This window comes from Drosophila obscura, unplaced genomic scaffold, assembly GCF_018151105.1.
Source record: "Drosophila obscura isolate BZ-5 IFL unplaced genomic scaffold, ASM1815110v1 contig_200, whole genome shotgun sequence".
Classification (NCBI taxonomy): Eukaryota; Metazoa; Arthropoda; class Insecta; order Diptera; family Drosophilidae; genus Drosophila; species Drosophila obscura.
Window position 1 is genome coordinate 3,932,894 of NW_024542791.1, and position 17,882 is coordinate 3,950,775.

General features: G+C 45.9%; 2 protein-coding genes across 2 annotated transcripts; both read left to right on the top strand.

The window, feature by feature from the left end:
• Nucleotides 1-1,914: 1,914 nt before the first annotated feature.
• On the top strand, nucleotides 1,915-4,150 carry LOC111076883 (carboxylesterase 1E). Its single transcript, XM_022370915.2, has 2 exons — nucleotides 1,915-2,838; nucleotides 2,909-4,150. Exons 1-2 carry the CDS (start codon nucleotides 1,915-1,917, stop codon nucleotides 4,067-4,069), a joined length of 2,085 nt encoding a protein of 694 aa, XP_022226607.2. The 3' UTR covers nucleotides 4,070-4,150.
• A 6,008-nt stretch (nucleotides 4,151-10,158) lies between these two features.
• On the top strand, nucleotides 10,159-12,281 carry LOC111075700 (membrane metallo-endopeptidase-like 1). The gene has a single exon (XM_022369165.2). It carries the CDS (start codon nucleotides 10,189-10,191, stop codon nucleotides 12,175-12,177), a length of 1,989 nt encoding a protein of 662 aa, XP_022224857.2. The 5' UTR covers nucleotides 10,159-10,188; the 3' UTR covers nucleotides 12,178-12,281.
• Nucleotides 12,282-17,882: the final 5,601 nt, after the last annotated feature.

A 17,882-nucleotide genomic window follows, 5' to 3' on the forward strand; every position in this document is an offset into this window, starting at 1 on the left:
AGCTCATTCGAATGAAACCCACTGAAATCTCAGTGTAGTTCCCACAGAGGGCGAGACCCAAGACTGGGACAAATCAGCTAGCCGTACGTGGCCGCACTCTGGCAGTCAGCAACAACATTGAGATTCATGTGGCAGTGTCATGCCAGTTAGTACAGCGCGTGCCATGCCGTGCCGTGCCGCCTCTGACTCCGGCCTAATCCCAGTCGCCCAGTTGTGGTCCTGCCTTCTGGCACAAAAGAGGGGGTCAAGAAACTTGAAATCTCAACATGCGTTCGCCTCATGATATTTGCCAGCATCCGTTTCCGGCTCCCATTCCCATTCCCAGCCCCCCACATTTGTTAGCTGTAAATATGCTGAAGAATATAATTCATCTGGGCAAAAGATAATGCGGCACAGCTGTAAAATATGACGCCATGGACTCGTATGCTGTGTGGCACTGACTCGAACTCGGACTCTGCCACTGATTCTCTGCTGCTTCTGCTTCTGACAATGCCTTTAAGTTCTCATTATTATTTGTGTCATGCAATTGAATTTTCAGCGCCGCACAGCCTTGAACAGTTCGCAGCAATAATGCAGTGGGGAAAAACCGACTTGACCAGTTCTGCTACTGTTCATCGGTCGCAGATCGCACGATCTCGCGAATAATAATGTAATAAAATAATACAGCAAATACTCTGCGATTTAATGGCCTGGCAGTCAGTCAAACCGAGAGATGATCCAACCAGCAGATAATTAGCTTGAATGTCAGTCTGGCTGGGAATTGAGATGGCTGGGAATTTGGCATGGAAATACTGGTAGAATTATGATAAATTAGGAAATTTAATAGGGAATAAATTATGCTATAGCTCCTCCTGTTCATGAAAGTAACAGAAACAATAAAAAGATTTATTTTGTGTGCTTTAAACTAATTCCAAAAATGTATGCAAAGATTAATTTTATTTTTATTTTGTTATTTATTATTATTATTATTATTTATTAATTAATTTTCTTTTCATTTTATTATTTTTTTTTATTTTTATTTTACTTTAATGGCAGTTAACATTTCAGAAGGTTTTTAGTTTTATGTTAGAATATTCTATTAAAATTTAAATATTACTTTATTTTGTTTTAAAAAATATTTAATTCTGCGCCAGCTTATTACAGGCTTTTAATTACTTATTTCGAATTAAAATAAAAGTCTCTTAAACACTTGTAGTTATTCCAATTTTATATTCAAGTATTTTGGGTAGCAATTCCTCTCAAAAGTCACCCAAAAGCCTTGCCATAAGCTAATTCCGGATTTGTTGTGACTCAATGAACTGGCTCTACAACTGGGCATGAAGTTCTCTCCACCTCCATCAACATCATCATCAGCGCTATAAAGTACGTGTTGAGAATGCTGGAGAAGCAGCTCCCCGGGACGGCACCAAACATGGTCTTATCCCCCTGGCAAGCACGCAAACGGAACGAAGTAACAAAAAAAAAAGTTGAATTTATATTTTATTATCAACTAAAGCGATTGTTGTAGTTGTTGCTGTTGCTGCTGTTTATCGGCAAGCCAAACAAGTAGCCGGCCTCGCTCACAACAAAAACGAGAAGGAACGTGTGAGTCGCTTCTGGGTACGCGACTCTACTTATACCCGTACTCAGTCAGTACATACATTTTTGAGCTTTAGCTAGTTTTTATAGTCTCTGAGATCTAGGCGCTCAACAAGACAGACAGACATGGCTATATCGACTCGGTTATTGATGCTGATCATGAATATATATGATATGAATATGAACATCCACTTTTACCACAAATCTAATATACCCCTTAACACTTTTTGAGTACGGGTATAAAAAACCCAGCTCTGTGGCTGGCGCTGCGATGCCAGGGCATACCTCATTCAGTTCAGGTTCAGTTCAGTGTTCAGTTCCCATTTGACAATCGAAATGCAATCACTGCTGAAGCGGAACTTTATGTGGCGACTGCTGCTGCTGCTGCTGCAGCTACTTTTGCTGGCTGTGACCTTGGCGCGTTCGGAACGGGAATCTGGTGCCCATAGTCGTGTGAAGCGCATTGTCGGCGGCAAGCAGTCGAATGCACCGCCCGTGGACGATCCGGTGGTGTTTGCGCGCCTCTTCAATCGGGATGCACGCGTCGAGGGCTATCGGAATCCGACAACGGGCATCTACAGCTTCCTGGGCATGCACTATGCGGAGCCGCCGCTGGGTGCGCTGCGCTATGCCCGGCCCGTGTATCGACGCCTGGGCGGCGACATCAATGCCACGCGGCATGGATCGCCCTGCATCCAGCCGCATCCGCAGTCGCCGCAGCGGATCGTCGGCGAGGAGGATTGCCTGCTGCTGAATGTGTACACGCCCAAGATGCCGGACGAGAGCACCGGCCTGCCGGTCTTTGTGTGGATCCATCCGGGCGGGTATCGCTACGGCTCGGCGGCCCAGTACGATGCCACGCCCATGGCGCAGAGGGGCGCCATTGTGGTGGCGCCGCAGTATCGTCTCGGCTCGCTGGGCATCATGGGCGACGGCACCAAGCAGTTTGACGGCAATCTGGCCATGTTCGACCTGGCCGCCGCCCTCCGCTGGGTCACCGACTACATCTCCTACTTCGGCGGCAATCCCAAGCAGGTGCAGGCCATCGGCCATGGCTCCGGTGCGGCCAGCGCCATGTATCTGTCGATGTCGCGGACGGCGCGCAGTGCCGGCGATGTGCACGGCGTGGTGGCCATGTCGGGCACGGCCCTCTCGCAATACGCCACCGACAAGGAGCCCGTGCAGAGTGTCGAGGAGGTGGCCAAGATCAATGGCTGTCCCACCGGCAATGAGCTGGAAATTGTCAACTGTCTGAGAGCGGTACGGCGGGGGGCGCATGAAAGGGGGGGGGTGCCCAAATTCTGGCATTAATTTCTCTGAATCGTTGCAGAAAAGCGCCGAGGACATCATACGGAACGATGACAAGGTGCAGACGGAACGGCTGGCGGGTCGGGCCTTGGTCAAGGGTCTTACGGGCAGCGTGGGCTTCCAGCCGCACATCGAGAGCCCCGACGATGGTCGGGCCCTGCCCAGTCTCATTGTGGGCGAGCCCGAGCAGCAGCTGAAGAGCAACAACTTCTCGGGCATACCGCTGCTGACGGGCGTCACCAAGCACGAGACGGCCAACTCGGTGACGGTGGAGACCATCGAGAAGGTCTTTGGCTCGGCGGAGCAGTTCCTGGGCTCCCTGGGCGATGCGCTGAACAAGCTGACGGGCTTCCTGAAGATCGATCAGATCACGGGACAGATCGCCAAGCCGCAGCTGCCGGGACTGAGCAGTGTGCTGACGCCGACGCTGCAGGATGTGTGGAAGGTGCCGCAGGCCCTCAATGTGGATCAGGTGCTGTCCAAGGTGGTCGAGTCCACCACCGATGTGCTGTTCAATCTGCCCGCCGTGCTCACCACCCAGGTGTGGTCCAAGCTGGCGCCAGCCTTCATGTACAGCTTCGACTACAATGGCACCAAGTCGAAGGGCATCAACTTTCTGCGCGGCCTGCCCATCGTCTCGCAGACGGCCAACGACAAGCCGGAGACGGTGGGCCACGGCGATGAGCTGGGCTACATGTTCGATGCCAACGATATCTTTGGGGAGCCGCTGCTGGAGACGCGTCTCACCAGCGCCGAGGATCTGCAGGTGCGTCACAATCTCATCGATATGCTCGTGCAGTTCGCCAAACAGGGCAGTGGCGATGGCAAGTCCGGCTCGGGCTCCGGTTCGGGCTCGGGCTCGTCGCTCTTCCAGAGTGTCACCGGCAAGGCCACACCCTTCATCAAAATCCACACCCGTCTGGAGACCTCCAATGACTTTCGCTTCTGCGAGCTGTCCGTTCTGGGCGCCTCCCTCTCGCCGCTCAGCTCCACCAGCTGTGCGGGTCTGGGCAGCCTACTGGGGCAGCTGGGCGGCGGCCTCGGCCAGACAATTGGCGGTGCTGGCCAGAAGCTGGGCCTGGCCGATGCTGGCCAGAAGCTGGGACTGGGTGGTGGTGGCCAGAAGCTGGGTCTGGGTGGTGGTGGCAAGAGGCCAGGAGGCCTCGGCCTGGGTATCATCTAAAAACAGAAAGTGAAAGGGCACGCTCCCCTTTTTGTTGTATGCTAAAAATATAAATAAATAAATAAAGAAAAATGTAATCCACTTATGGGAGAGCCCCACTGCAGTTATTCTAGGGTATCAAAATTAGTTGCATACCGAATGAAGCTGGGGGACTGCTGTGGGAGGATTTGGGAGGCTGTGGGAGGCTTTGGTGCTGCTGTGGGACAGCCGTGGGACTGCTGTGGGACTGCCGTGGGACTGCCGTGGGACTGCCGTGGGACTGCCGTGGGACTGCTGATTCTATTGATTTAAGCTGTTGCCATGACCCGTCCGTCGCTCAATTAGCACAGCTCTGTGCCGGCTCAATGCCTGCCGCACTAATCTCTCTATTGACTTTGGGCTTGCTTTTCCGCCACCCCCCCACGCCCCCTTGCCGCATGCCCTGCCCATGCCCCTGGCAGCAAGAGCCGCAACTGAAACGCGGCGATAAGCAAATTTCCGGCGCGCAAAATTTAAACAATAGAGAAAGCAAGAGAGGCTGTTAGGCAGGGGGAAGAGAGAGACAGAGAGAGAGAGAGAGGAGGAGGAGAAATGTGTTAGATGAGTGAGTGGGAACTGGGGCGGGGTGGGGCAGTTTTATAACTTGTGGCCAGATCTTAGTCCCCGGTAGCCGCCTGCTGCATAATGTTGATGCTGGTTGGCACTGGCAACAGTGCAAACAATGAGCATAAGCCCACCAGCTTGGCATGGGGAGTAAGGGCAGAGTGGGTGTGGGTGGGGGAGGGGGAGTGGAGTACACTGACGATGAGTCGGAGGACACGACTCTGCCTCTGCCTCTGCCTCTGCCTCTACATCTGTGCCTGTCTCTGGGTTGCCTTGACGCCTTTTGTGTAAATTCCTTGCACGCGTTGAACTATGACCAAAAATGCTAAAGCCAAAGCCAAAGTCGAGAGCCAAAACCAAAGCCGGCTTGGGAGGCTTCCATTCAATGCTCATCCTCTGGCCAAGTACCAGTTCCCCAGTTACCCCCCAGCCAAGTGATGATATTATTAATATTATTAAAACTAATTTTATGAATTGAAAACCAGAACCCAGCCACTGCCCAAAAAGACAAGAGCCTAATTGAGCTGGGCTGGGGCGGGGCTCTCTATTTTAAGAGTTGGACAAGCTGACGGCAGAGTCTGTAATATTACACTGAACAGAAATTGGGGTGTGGTGAAATTTTGGAAATTTTATTTAAAATTTTAACCTTTGGTTTATTTATTCTTTATTAAATATTTTATTTCTTGGAATATTTAGCACTGAAATAAAAATTAATATATAATATATACTTAAGAAATATACTCTTAAAGCGGAGCCAAAAGTCTTGCTGTTTACTCTCTGCTTAATAAAATATAATAATATATTCAAATCTATTTAGTAAATAAAAAAATAAAAAAATGAATTTTTAAATTTAAAAAAATCATTTAAAAAGAAAAAAAAATTCTATGATTTGGTAGTAGGTCTACATTAATGCTAGTTTTTTTTTAGAGGAGTTATTTAATACACAATAAAATACAAAATACAAAATTAATATAACATTTTTTTTTCTAAAAATTTCTCTAAATTTTGTTCAAAGCGTAATCCACTTTAGGGTATAAAAACCAACTCAAGATGGAATACCCATGGCAGTTACAATTGCAAAACTTTGATGTATTAATCATTTGGGGCATCGGCCAGGCAGGCCAATTACGACATCTGTGACAATATTAATGGCTGCACAAAGATTTCACAGCGTAGAGGCGCAAAAACTTTACAATTAATTAGGCAACAGATGATAAACGATGATTATGGTGCGTGGAGCCTGGAGCCTGGAGCCTTGGTTCTGCTCCAAGAGATGTCTCCATCTGTTGTCTGGTCAGGGATTTAATGACGGCAATAAAATAATTACGAATGGTTAAGGAAAATAGCCTCCGCCTGCGCACAGGTCTGCAGATAATAAATGATTGGATGGGAATGATGATCAAAGCGCTGCCCATACTGAGCTGAGAGCACACAAGTTGCCATAATCACCCCTACTCCTTCCGGCTTTTGTTCGGTGGCTGAAGCTGCAGTTCCTTATGTGGCAGTTTACCTGCGGACGAGCGCTTCAATTGGCATAAATCAGAGGCCTTTTATGGGCTAAAGTGTCGTCCAATTTCCGAAAGTTTTTGCCCCGTTAGTTGCGTCTACCCCCCACCACCGCCAATACGTGGCACGGGGTAAGTTTTCCAACCAACCCCTCAATTTTTCTTCATTAATGTGTAGTTACGCAATTTCCGTACACAAGAAAGTTTTCTACGCGTTGCGTTAATTTTGGCCAATTCAGAGGGGTGCCACGAGCCACGAGGCATCAGCTGAAATTGCAACCGCCCCTCCCCTACTCACAGTCACCCTCTGTCTGCTGCCACTGTCCGCCCCAACCCCCCTGTGAAGTATCATCATTTGGGTTTTTGTGGTCGTGGACCGGCCTATTTCGAGTCTTTTGCCAAAATTAGTTCCGCCCCTCGATTTATATTGTCATTTCGTGCGTTTCGATTGTGTAAAGCAATTTTGGCAGTCCTCCCCCTCCTGAATGGGGGGGATCATCCTGTCGTACGTGGGGGGGCCAGTTGAATCCTTCGCCCTGTTGTGGGGCTCTCAGATATTCCATCAAGTTACGGCATTGCGACGGTGTGTGTGTGTCTGTTCGCTTTATCCTGAATGGAAATGGCAATACAATTGTAATTCTAGTCTTCATACTCCCGTGCTCCTTCCATGCCTCGCACATGTGGGTGTGTGCCGTACAGCAAGGTGCATAAATTAGGCCAGTCATTTACTGTTAATAGCAGTTGGCAACAGAATCACATCGGAAGCAGCCAGAGGAGGAGCAGCAGCTGCTCCAGTTGCTTGATGTTGTGTACTTTTTAAATTACTTTGACCCGAGGTCTACATGAGTTTCGTAACTAGAATGTGGTGTGATGGAAACTTGGTGCAGATTTAGGGGTGTACATTTGATGCAGATTTAGGGGGGAGGGAAGTTCGATGCAGATTGCGTAAGGAATTTATTTGTGGAGTGCTTGCAGTAGGTAGAATGAAAATTTAATGTTTAAGACGTGACATTTCTGACAGAAGAAATTGTATTAGAATTTTTACTCCACTGCATTGGCAAGAGAAAAATATCCATACAGAGTACTGTTTTCTTAGTACAAAATGGGCATTTGAATAGCTCAATTAATCCTTTGCTGCCTGTAGGCCAGCGCTTTGGTTCTACATGTGGCGTGTCGTGCAGCGGCGCACCTCGGTCGTTTGGTTAGCGTTTCTATCTGGAATACTTGAGACACTGGATATTGCAGTCATTGCACGTAAGCCACATAATTAATAGTCAAATAATCACATCGATGGCGCATTAATAATTCTTTTAAGCTTAAATTATATTTTTTTTATGCCTTGAGCATAATTTCAAATAATTTCCAATATAATTGTAGCTCATGCCGCCAAGTTTTAAGCCGCATTCAGCCCAAGTTCCGCATTAAATGTTAGCCTGTTGGTAGCTTCAAAGCAACAATTGGTCTAATCCGAATAATGGAATTTTTGAAGCCGATGCCATTGTCAGTGCCAGTTTCAATTGGTGTGTGTGTGTGTGTGTGTGTGTCTGCCAGACAGACCGAACTCACCCAACCCCCCATCACCCCATCCACAGCATTCCCGACTGTCTATCAGTGGCGTTTTTGGATGAGGGTGAGAGACCGAAGTCGAGGCCGGTTATGAGGGCTGTCAGCTTCAATTTTCGGGCCAGCCACTTGGCCATTGTTCGAATTTTGACATAAGCAAAAATCCCAACCCATTCCAGTGTGTGTGTGTGGGTCGAAAAACCATCCAAAACGATGGCCAGGATTATGGAATTGCGCTTTGACAATGTCAATTGCAGTGCACGGATAGACACCCCGACCGATGTTCCGTTCCGTTTTGGACAGAGCTGCTTGAAGGGTCCTCATTTCTTTCTTTCTCGACTTGACGAGTGTAGAGTGTCTCTCTCTAATTAAAATTGATTACCATAATTTGTGTATTGATTGGACACGAACACGAACACGCACACGCACAATGACCACGCACTGTCGCTATCCGTGCTACCTTGTCGACATTTTTCATCATTTTCACCCATTTTCAGGTGTGGTCGGGGGCTAACAGTTTTGACCCACGCGGGAGCGCGATGTCTTTGTTTTGCGTCCGACACCTTTCGCTGTGAGAGACCCATTCACCATTCACCAACCATTAATTAGCCGCACGCAATTGACCAGGCTTATTGATTACTGACACAGACAAAGCAGCGTTTTCTATCACTTTGTGGTTTCGTTTGTTTTGGGTTTGGGTTTGGGTTCAGGGTTCAGAGCAGCTCGTGGGTGGGCTGGGTGTTGCGACAATTTCCCAGGTCGAATGTCACATGTCTTTGCCGTATGATGACTTATTTATGCAGCTGATTGTTTTTGACATCTGTTGTAATTGACACTTTTCGCAAGCTCCTCTAATGGACGAAGACTGGCACAAGTCACTGTCAAACCGCACTCTCACTTAACCCCCCTCCCACCACACCGTTCATGCGCTATCCTCTCATATCATTCAAATAACTTCCCCTAATGGCTGTGCTATTTCTAGTCACACACACAAACATACATATATATTCGTCTCGGTGTTGTGTTTGCAAAATATCCAATTACATTTGCATTTGATTATGGCACTAACAGAGAGAGCGGGAGAGGAAGATATCGAAATGGAGATGAGCTGAGAGAATGGAAGGGATGGAGACTTATCAATTTGTGGGACATTAAGTTAATAAACAACATTTCAATATGGCCATAAGAGACGAGACACTTTGAAATCTCTTGCCGTTCCTAAAAATATAGTTAAAACATTCAATAAAAGCTTACTGTTGGTACTGTGTACTGTTCTAGGCAGCAGCGCTGTTAACGTGGCAGAGTTAACAGTCGGTTGACGGTGTTGCTTACAGCGGACTGTTAGTTCGCTCTCTCCTCGTGCCCTTCGCTCTCGCACTGCTCAGTCACGATCCAGCACTGGCGCTAGCACTAAGCTGCCAAAATACTTAGTTTTTAGTCTCCTCTAACCCCCTTACGGTGCGACTGCGCATCACGAGACTGCAGTCTCGTTTCACCGCCCAAACCAACCTTGCCGCGTCATACAGAAATATATATCTATACATTGAAGCACCCCCCCCGACTACTTTATTGGGAGCCAAGGTCTTTGGGAACCTTCCAGCGATCATCATTACACCCTCCTACAAACAGATACATTCTTAGAACAGTATAAAAACTGAAACAGTATAGAATTAAATCAAGATCTATACCACATATTCCATACAGTAGTTATTATTTTTATTTTATTAGATTTCAGAGATTCTATGGGAGTGGCTACACACTTTAATATAAATGTGGTCTCCGTTATTCCGAAGTGCTCTAAGGCAACGTGTTGTTTATTATTTGTTGATGTTTATATTTATGTATATTATTTAAGATTAAAGCATGATTACAACGGTCGCTGTGCCGTTAATGGACTTAAAATTCAAGTACAAATATTTGCGCTCTTCGAATGCGTGTGTGGCTGAAGAGAGAATTTTGACAGCGATTACACTACTCAACAAAATCAACAAAACTTTTTATTTATCTCAAGGAACTATACCGACTTTTTCTTATAATTTTGGTGTCTTTAAATTGTTTATAATAAAATTTGCTCTACTGCAAAGCTGACATTTGCAGCTATAAAGTAGTTTTGGACATTTTGTAGTCTCAGCTTAACATCTGGGAAAACTTTAAAGCTTTCTAATGATCATTGATCATTTATGTGTGTTTTATTTATTTATTTACTTTACTTATGTCCCGTGTTATTTGTCCACAAGTTTATATGGTTGTCGACTTTACCGTAGCGACAACTAGCCTGAGTCATCCAAAGTGGGTGGCCAGTGTTAGTCCACAATTCCATAAGAATTGGCAATTCGTCATCCGATTAATCAGTTGCGAGTATCAGCTACGACTTGACCCCACCACCACGACAAACATGAATCCCTGATAATGCCAAACGTCAACATATAGACAGGGCGGAGCAGAAGCCTCAGTTCTCCGGCAGCGATCATGTGGATTATTGGTCTCGCGCTCATCGCCTCGACTGCTATTGCCAGTGGAGCGGAGGAGGAGGTGGCCAATGCCAACAGCCGTCTGCTGGACAACATTCTCAGCTATGTGGATACAGAAGTCAATGCCTGCGATGACTACTTCGGTCATGCGTGCGGCAAGTACGCGAAAAAGCACTTGGAAGATTCCTTTTCGGAGATCGTTTCAATGGTGGACCACAAGGTGAACCAGGACCTGCTCACGCTGATGCTGGAGCTGGAGCAGCGCGCGCAGCAGCCAGACTTCGATGCGACAAGTGTGGAGGCGAAGGTGTGGAGCTTCTATCGCACCTGCCGCAACGCTTCGATCGACAGTCGAAGTGGCAGAAGCTACCTGACATTCGTGCCCCCCGACGAGGGCCTGACATGGCCGCAGCTAACACGCCCAGCCGGCAGGGCCTGGCCCAAGGATCGCTTCAAATGGCTGCAGACTCTGGCCCGTCTGCATCGCTATGGCGATGTGAATATCCTGATGACGGTGTTCATCAAGTCGTGGCCCAACAACAGCAGCGACTACGTGATGGACTTCAGCATGCCCAGCCTCGAAGAGAGGGAAAAGCGTCTGATGCCCTTCATGGAAACCATGCAAGTCCTTGGCATCTTGGGTGTGCCGCGGGCGAGCGCCTTTGCGCTGACAAAGAAGCTGAAGAGCTTGGAGACAGCACTGATAAATCTCATTGACGAGGATGACGATGACACGGATGGCCAGCATATGACAGTGCGACAGTTGCAGCGACGCACTGGAGCCGACTGGCAGAAGTTCGTCGAGTTGCTGCTTGGAGAGGACATCAGTCCAGAGTTTCGTGTGAATGTCCAGAGTTTGGGCTACTTCAAGGCGCTGGTGCGGCTGCTGGACGAAAAGGATCCCGGTGTGGTGGCCAGCTACATGATGACACGCCTTATGCTCTATCTGTGGCAGGAGACGATGGACAGCCCGGAGCCGATTGAGTGCATCAAGGATGTGCGCCGCACCATGAATCTGGCCGCGAATCTGCTCTACAAGGAGCGCTTCCTCAGCTCCGCGGGCCATCTGCACAGGCAGAGCGCGTCCGTTGTCCAGCTCTTTGATCAGCTTCGACGGCAGTTCCTGCGGATTGTGCAGCGGAATCGCCTGCGATTGAGTCGATCGCAGCGCGGGATGATCAGGCGGAAGGTCAACGATATGGTACTCAATATCGGCAACATGCCGCAGCATATCGATCAGCGCCGATTCGTCAGTCAGCACTATGCGAGCTTGGATGTGTCCGCTACGACGCTGGACTACAGTCGGAGCCACTTGAAGCTGCTGGAATTCCGGACACGTCAGTTGATGGAAAAGCTAAAGCACTCGCCGCACAGGGCCAACGAGTACTTCTACATTGCTGACTCGATGACGGCCATGAGCTCCAGCGCCTTCTATATGTTCCGCCAGAATGTCATTGTCATACCCTATGGACTGCTGCAGGAGCCCGTGTTCCTGCCGGATAGCCACGATGTGTTCAGGTTCAGTTTGCTGGGCTTCATCCTTGCCCACGAGCTGATGCACGCCTTCGATGGCCTTGGAGTCCGCTACGATGCTCAGGGCAATCTCAGCGAGATGGGCCAGCAGATAGGCAGCTCTTCGCAGTTCGAGGCCGGTCTGGAGTGCTTCAACCACAACGAAACGGATTACCTCAACGAGCGAGTGGCGGACATTGACGGCATTCGTCTCGCCTACGAGGCGTACTTCGGCGGCGGCGCGGAAGAGTCACCCCAGAACCGGACCCGGCCGGATTTCACTACCATGCCCATGGAGCGGCTGTTCTTCCTCAATCTGGCTCAATTTTTCTGTGGGAATGGCGATTCGTCAAACTTTGTGGAGCATGATGCGGATAGAGTGCGTCTGAAGCAGACCCTTACAAATTTTGCGGCATTTAATGAAGCATTCAATTGTCCCACGCAACGAGCCACAGAGAGATGCCAGCTATGGTGACGAGTTAGCTGGTTTTTTAAATAATAAATCACATTTTTGGGGGCCAAAACAATATACGAAACAAATACTCTTTTTTTAATTCTACAAAAAATAAATTCCGCCATAGAAAAAATAAAGTTTTATTAAACAGTTTCACAGCCCCAAATCTATCAGAAAAAGTCGGTTTGGTTCTTTGAGGAAAAATCATGTTGAGTAGTGTTATTTGGCGTCGATCGTTGAGGCTTGGTTCTCTGCTCTCTTTTTTAAAGTCGACGGTGTCGCTCTCTCTCTGTTAGTGTCTCTGTTAACTGTACAGACTCTGTTGGTCTCTGTAGATGCTAACCCATTCCCACACACTGACATACGAGTAGTTATACCATAATGATTTAGGTATATTCCAATAGATTTAAGAGTTCACAAAGCTTTAAATGTATATAGCTTTTATTTATAGTTCACATTTTTCACCATGCTTTTTGTTTTTCATTTCAAAAACAGCGAAAATCTTGTTTTATAAATTCAATAATGAACTCAAAGCGATTCAAAAAATGAACAAGAAAAATATATATTATTAAAAAAAAATTGTGGTTAAAACTTAGTAAATCTGCAACAAAATTCGAATTATTTCGTATATTTTTTATCAACTGCTAAACGTTAGCTGTTTTTTTTTCGCGAAAAAAGTTAAAATTTTCCAGTTCAATGCTAGACTGAAACTAAGTTCGTGACTTTATCCGATGCAATTATTTATTCATTTTCACACTATCACAGTTTCAGTGTTTATCTTTCCCAAGAAAGATTTCAGCGGAGAACTTGCTGCGAAAAGAGTTCATTAGGAAATACATATTCCTGCAGCATCCATTCACGTTTCCAGCAGTGCCTTAATCTAGTCGGGAGAAAATAAATTTTAAATTACATTTTGTCTATGTAATAAGGATGGGTTTTGGGGTTGGCATTGGATTGGGTTTCGGTTGGGGGTGGGGGTGGCGGTACCATGACAGCACGACAGCACGGCATCCTCCACTCGAAATCAACGCCAAATGTGAGTTGCTTTTACAAGCGCCGCGGGTGCCCTGACAAGGACTGTGCGCCACCCCCCCACACACACACACACCAGATGGGAATCCAAGCCCAAGCCCCCCCATATGGCTGCTGGGGCGCCAAGTGCATTGGAATGTGTGGCAGCTGCAATTGTGCGGCAATAAATTATTGTGCAACACGCAGACAGCAGAGTGGGGCCAGCACCAGCATCAGCATCAGCCACTGACTGAACTCCACTCTGAGTGAACTGAGTGAGTGAGTGGCAGTGGGAGTGGCTCGTAGTCGGCAGTGGAATCTCTCTCTCTGGATGCTGTGAGTCGTCGGCATGGTAATGAATGCTACGAAAATTTTTTAACAATTTTTTAACTTAAAAATTACGACAGCGCTGACAATTTGCCATAAAAAGCGACGGGAGGATGCCGATGGATGCCTGCCCTCGGCTGACTTTGTGCTGACTCGACTGTGACTATGGGAGAGAGCTCACACTTCTTTCTCTTTCTGCCCCCAAACAAAAAAAAACAACAAGGATCTCTTGCATTGGGAATGTTGACTGGAGATGAGTGCGTGAGGCGACTGGCAGATATACAAAGTTTTCAAAAGGGTTGTGATGCCACGATTGTTGGTTGGAATTTCTCGAGAATTTCCAGAGCCAAAAGCAGAGGAATGGAAGCGCGATTTTAAGCTGGCGAGGGCTTTGGGTATTTGGGCCTTGAAGTCATTTAACTTAACTTAAGTAGATGCACAATGTGGCATCATTTTTAGCTAAGAATTAAGGTGCAATTAATGGGGAATTAAAGCTAAGGAATGTCCCAAATGCTTTCGGGAATATTAATCATGAAAATTAAATATTTTTTGGCATTTATTTAAATGTGTAGGCTGTAGGCTTGAAATGTATTTTTAGAGCCATGAGAAAAAGAGTTCTGAAAGGGTGCGGGTACGGGTCTGATTTTTTCTTTTTTTTCCCCTGCTGGGAGGGTTAAACCGAATGAAATCGAAACCTAACTATTTCTGATTGCAATTCCTTATTTTTCTTTGCTCAGTTCGTGAGTCGTGTCCTGCTACCATTTCTAGCTGCCGACTCTTACTGATTGCTGACTGCTCCGTTGGCATTTTTGCTTTTGTTACACCCATTTGATGTACCTTGGCATACGCATGTGTGTGCATGTATGTACATATCTATGTGTGTGAGTGCATGAGTGTGCATGTAAGGACCATGTGTGTGTGTGTGTGCAATATTTTACTTTGTGAAAATAGGAGGGGGGTGGCTCACGCCGAGGGTTCAGGCTCATTTGTCAAACGTCACGACTTGATGATGCAATTGTTGTTTGTGCCACACGCTTGTCATTCCACCAGTTTGCATGCAGATTTATGCCCTGCCCTGCCCAGCCCCGTCGACTTATTTAAATACGACTACGACTACGACTGCGAGTGTATTTTCTTGGCTTTTCTTTTCTATTTTTTTATTGGATGGGGCATTCAATGGGTGGCTCTTTTGGTACACTGCCGTTGATCATCCCATTTATGGCTTATTTATGCAAGTTTTAAAAACAAAAACTCTGTCAACTGTCAGTTGGCATTTTGATTGACAAAAGCTTTTTACCTGTTTTGCTTGGATGTGTTTTTTTTTGTAGCTTAAGTAAACAGATCGTATTACTGCGCTAGCCACCCCTCCTTCACCCAGGGCGGGTTACTTGTCACGGGAATAACACTTAAAGGCAGTGTGACACCCCCCGTGGCATTTGCCGCAAGGAAGCTGTTGGCCTGAATCCAACCCCCAAATGACGGACCAATGACAATTTATGCGCTTTTAAGGAGTCGTCGTCGCCCCATCTATTTTTCCTTTTTCTATGTATCTATTTGCTGTTCTATTTCCCCTTCTTGTTTATCTTTTGGTTTTATTCCTTGGTTTTTTTTTTTTTTGTTAACGCTCGCTTGCATTTCGGTCGTGGACCTAAGAAAATATTATTCTTTAATTTGTGCGCCATTGCATTTTCCTACCTTTGGTATGTGCAGCCAGCCGACTGGCTCTGTGGCAGCCAAAAGGCATAAATATACAATGGGAAAAATGGGAAGCCCATAGACAGATTTACCTTCTGAAAAGTTCTTCTTCATATTTCCCTTTTGGGAAAACTTTGCAATTGGTTTCCAACCACCATACCCCACCCCCACACTTTCTTTGCAGCTTTTTCGTTACATTTTTTACGTTATATTTTTTGAGGATTGCATCGCTTACAGGAATCGCTGCTGCACAAGTTTGGGGCGCCACACAACTAACTTTGATGCATAAACTTTTGCTTTGGCAGTCGGCAGTCGACAGTCGACAGTCGGGGAATGAATGAAATACATACTTCCTTGTGCCTTCCTTCCTTTTACCATCTTCCTCGTATTCTTTCGTTCCTCTTCGCCTTTTTGGCATCTCAAGCTGTTTAATTGTCAGGCAAATTTCGCTTTGGTTCATTGAATTCAAAGTAAACTTTGTGTGCGGGCTGCCAGAAGCATATTGTCTGGGGTTATTCTCTTAAGCAATGGAGTGAGACATTGCCATGGTTGCTGTGCTGCCTGCCAGGAATATCGATGAAGAGTCGCTGAAACTTTTCACACACGTTGTGAAAGTGTGTGAAAAGCAAGGAAATTTGTACAATTTCAAGGAGTTTTATTTGCTACTCTATCGGTTATTTTTTTTTGTATAAAAAACAATTAAATTGATTTTTCCACTATTTATTTTTATTTATTATTTATTTTTCGAATATTTTACTGCAAAAATTGGGTGTTTATTTTTTGGCTGCCTATTTTCCTAATTTCATAATGGATTAATGTTTAGTTAGTTAAAGTTTAATCCGTGGCTTATAGCAATGCCATTTGAGTATTCTTTTGCGAAATTCTTTCCTATTTCCACACCCTATTAACAATTTCCTTCGTCCAACTCGATTGAGTAACCCTCCCTTGAAAGGGAACTACTTTACGCATTGTCAGGACTAAAACCCGCTAAGCCCAATGCTGAAAAGGAGACCCTGCGCCCCCGCCCCGCTTTATACCCGAAGAAGCCTTGTAGCTGAGCGAAGACGTGTAAATATTTTGCCAACTCTGTTCGGCTGGAGCATTAATCATATTAAAACAGAAAGGCAGACGACAGACGGGATTTTTTCTTTCCCTTTGTTCCTCTTTATATGGTTGCATGTACTATATATGTGCCGCGTATACTACGTACACTCTCTTATGGCGTGTAGTCGTCACACAGTGCGTATGATTATTACCACTATTATTAATATTATCATGCGCTTGGTCCGTGGGCGCTCAGTTGGCGCTCCAGGGGGCTTGTTTCACGACGACTGTCGAAGGGGCGTGTGGATGCTGGCATCGTCATTGCAATTATTTACAAAATCAGAGCACGTTCGGGCTCTGCTTTTATGCGTTTACTGGGGGCGGTGAGGTGTGGGTTCGTTCCTGTGTGTGTGCTGCTGCCTTTCCTTTTGTTTGAGCACTAAAATGCCTTGAGCCGATTCGCTTATTACGACACACACAGCAAATGGGGAAAGAGATAGAGAACGACGGAGACAGACAAAGAGGCAGGAACACACTTGCTGACAGCCCTAGCGTTGAAACCTCCAGGATCCTCCATTTAAACGCTTTGTCATAACTTTGGTAGAGGCAAAACCTGAGTTTCGCTCAGTTTTCATATTAAATTTTGAGTTTTATTGGTTGATAACATATAGTTTTTATCGCACCAGACATGTTCACCATTTAATTGGAGTTCTACATGTTGTGGAATAGAGAATCTATTTTAAGGGAATTTGGGAAATTAGATATTAACAGAAATACTTGAGGTGTAATATGAAGTGCCACTTGTGGGAGCTTTTCCGGATCTTATTTGGTTTAAGTCCCCAAAAGAAGGATGTTTATTTCTGGGTATTAGAGTGTTGTAAAATCCCAGAGAGGCCCACTCGACGGCTCTTTTTCAAGTACTTTAAGTGAAGCTCGTCTCACGACAGAGCAGCTGAACAACAGTAGATCAGCAGAGCAGCAGTAACAGCAGACAAGCAGTAACAGCAGAGCAGCAGTAACAGCAGACAAGCGGTAACAGCAGACAACCAGTAACAGTAGAGATGCAGAGAAACTGACTAACAGTCAGTGTCGGTCGGCAAAGCAGAATCAAAGCAGTGCGCTGTAACACCAGTCGTATCAGCAGAAATCCGCCGAGATCGAGCCGTGCTTTCCTGATCCATTATTTTTATACTTTGCCAGTCTACCGCGATTCATATAAAAAATAAACATTTAATTAAATAACATCCTTCTTACATTTATTAACACAATTTTTAAATTACTATATTTTCTCATATAAAAATGATGAAACTGTTGCACAAATCCACATTGATAAAATTTCAAGCACAACAATAATATTTCTTATGACTTCCTCTAAAGTTAGCAATAAATAGAAAAGAAAAAGAAAAAGTATTTCGTTTTACGGAAGAAAAAATAACTTCCAATTAATTAAATAAGGGACTACAAAATAACGGCTAAACTTTTTTGAAACAATTATGGCAAGTGTTAGACACTCCCAACAAGTCCTTTGCATTGTATGTGGGGCAGTATATTTAAATATCCTTGTAATAAGGCACTTTCCTTAATGACAAGACATTTTGCAGATCCTTAGCCGAGAACTTTTTAATTTCCCAGTTTGCCCATCTCGGGGG

Coding starts and splice junctions, on each gene's coding strand:
- LOC111076883 (XM_022370915.2), top strand. CDS start 1,915: ATGCAATCACTGCTGAAGCGGAACTTTATGTGGCGACTGCTGCTGCTG. Junction 2,839..2,908: donor TTGTCAACTGTCTGAGAGCG/GTACGGCGGGGG, acceptor GAATCGTTGCAG/AAAAGCGCCGAGGACATCAT.
- LOC111075700 (XM_022369165.2), top strand. CDS start 10,189: ATGTGGATTATTGGTCTCGCGCTCATCGCCTCGACTGCTATTGCCAGT.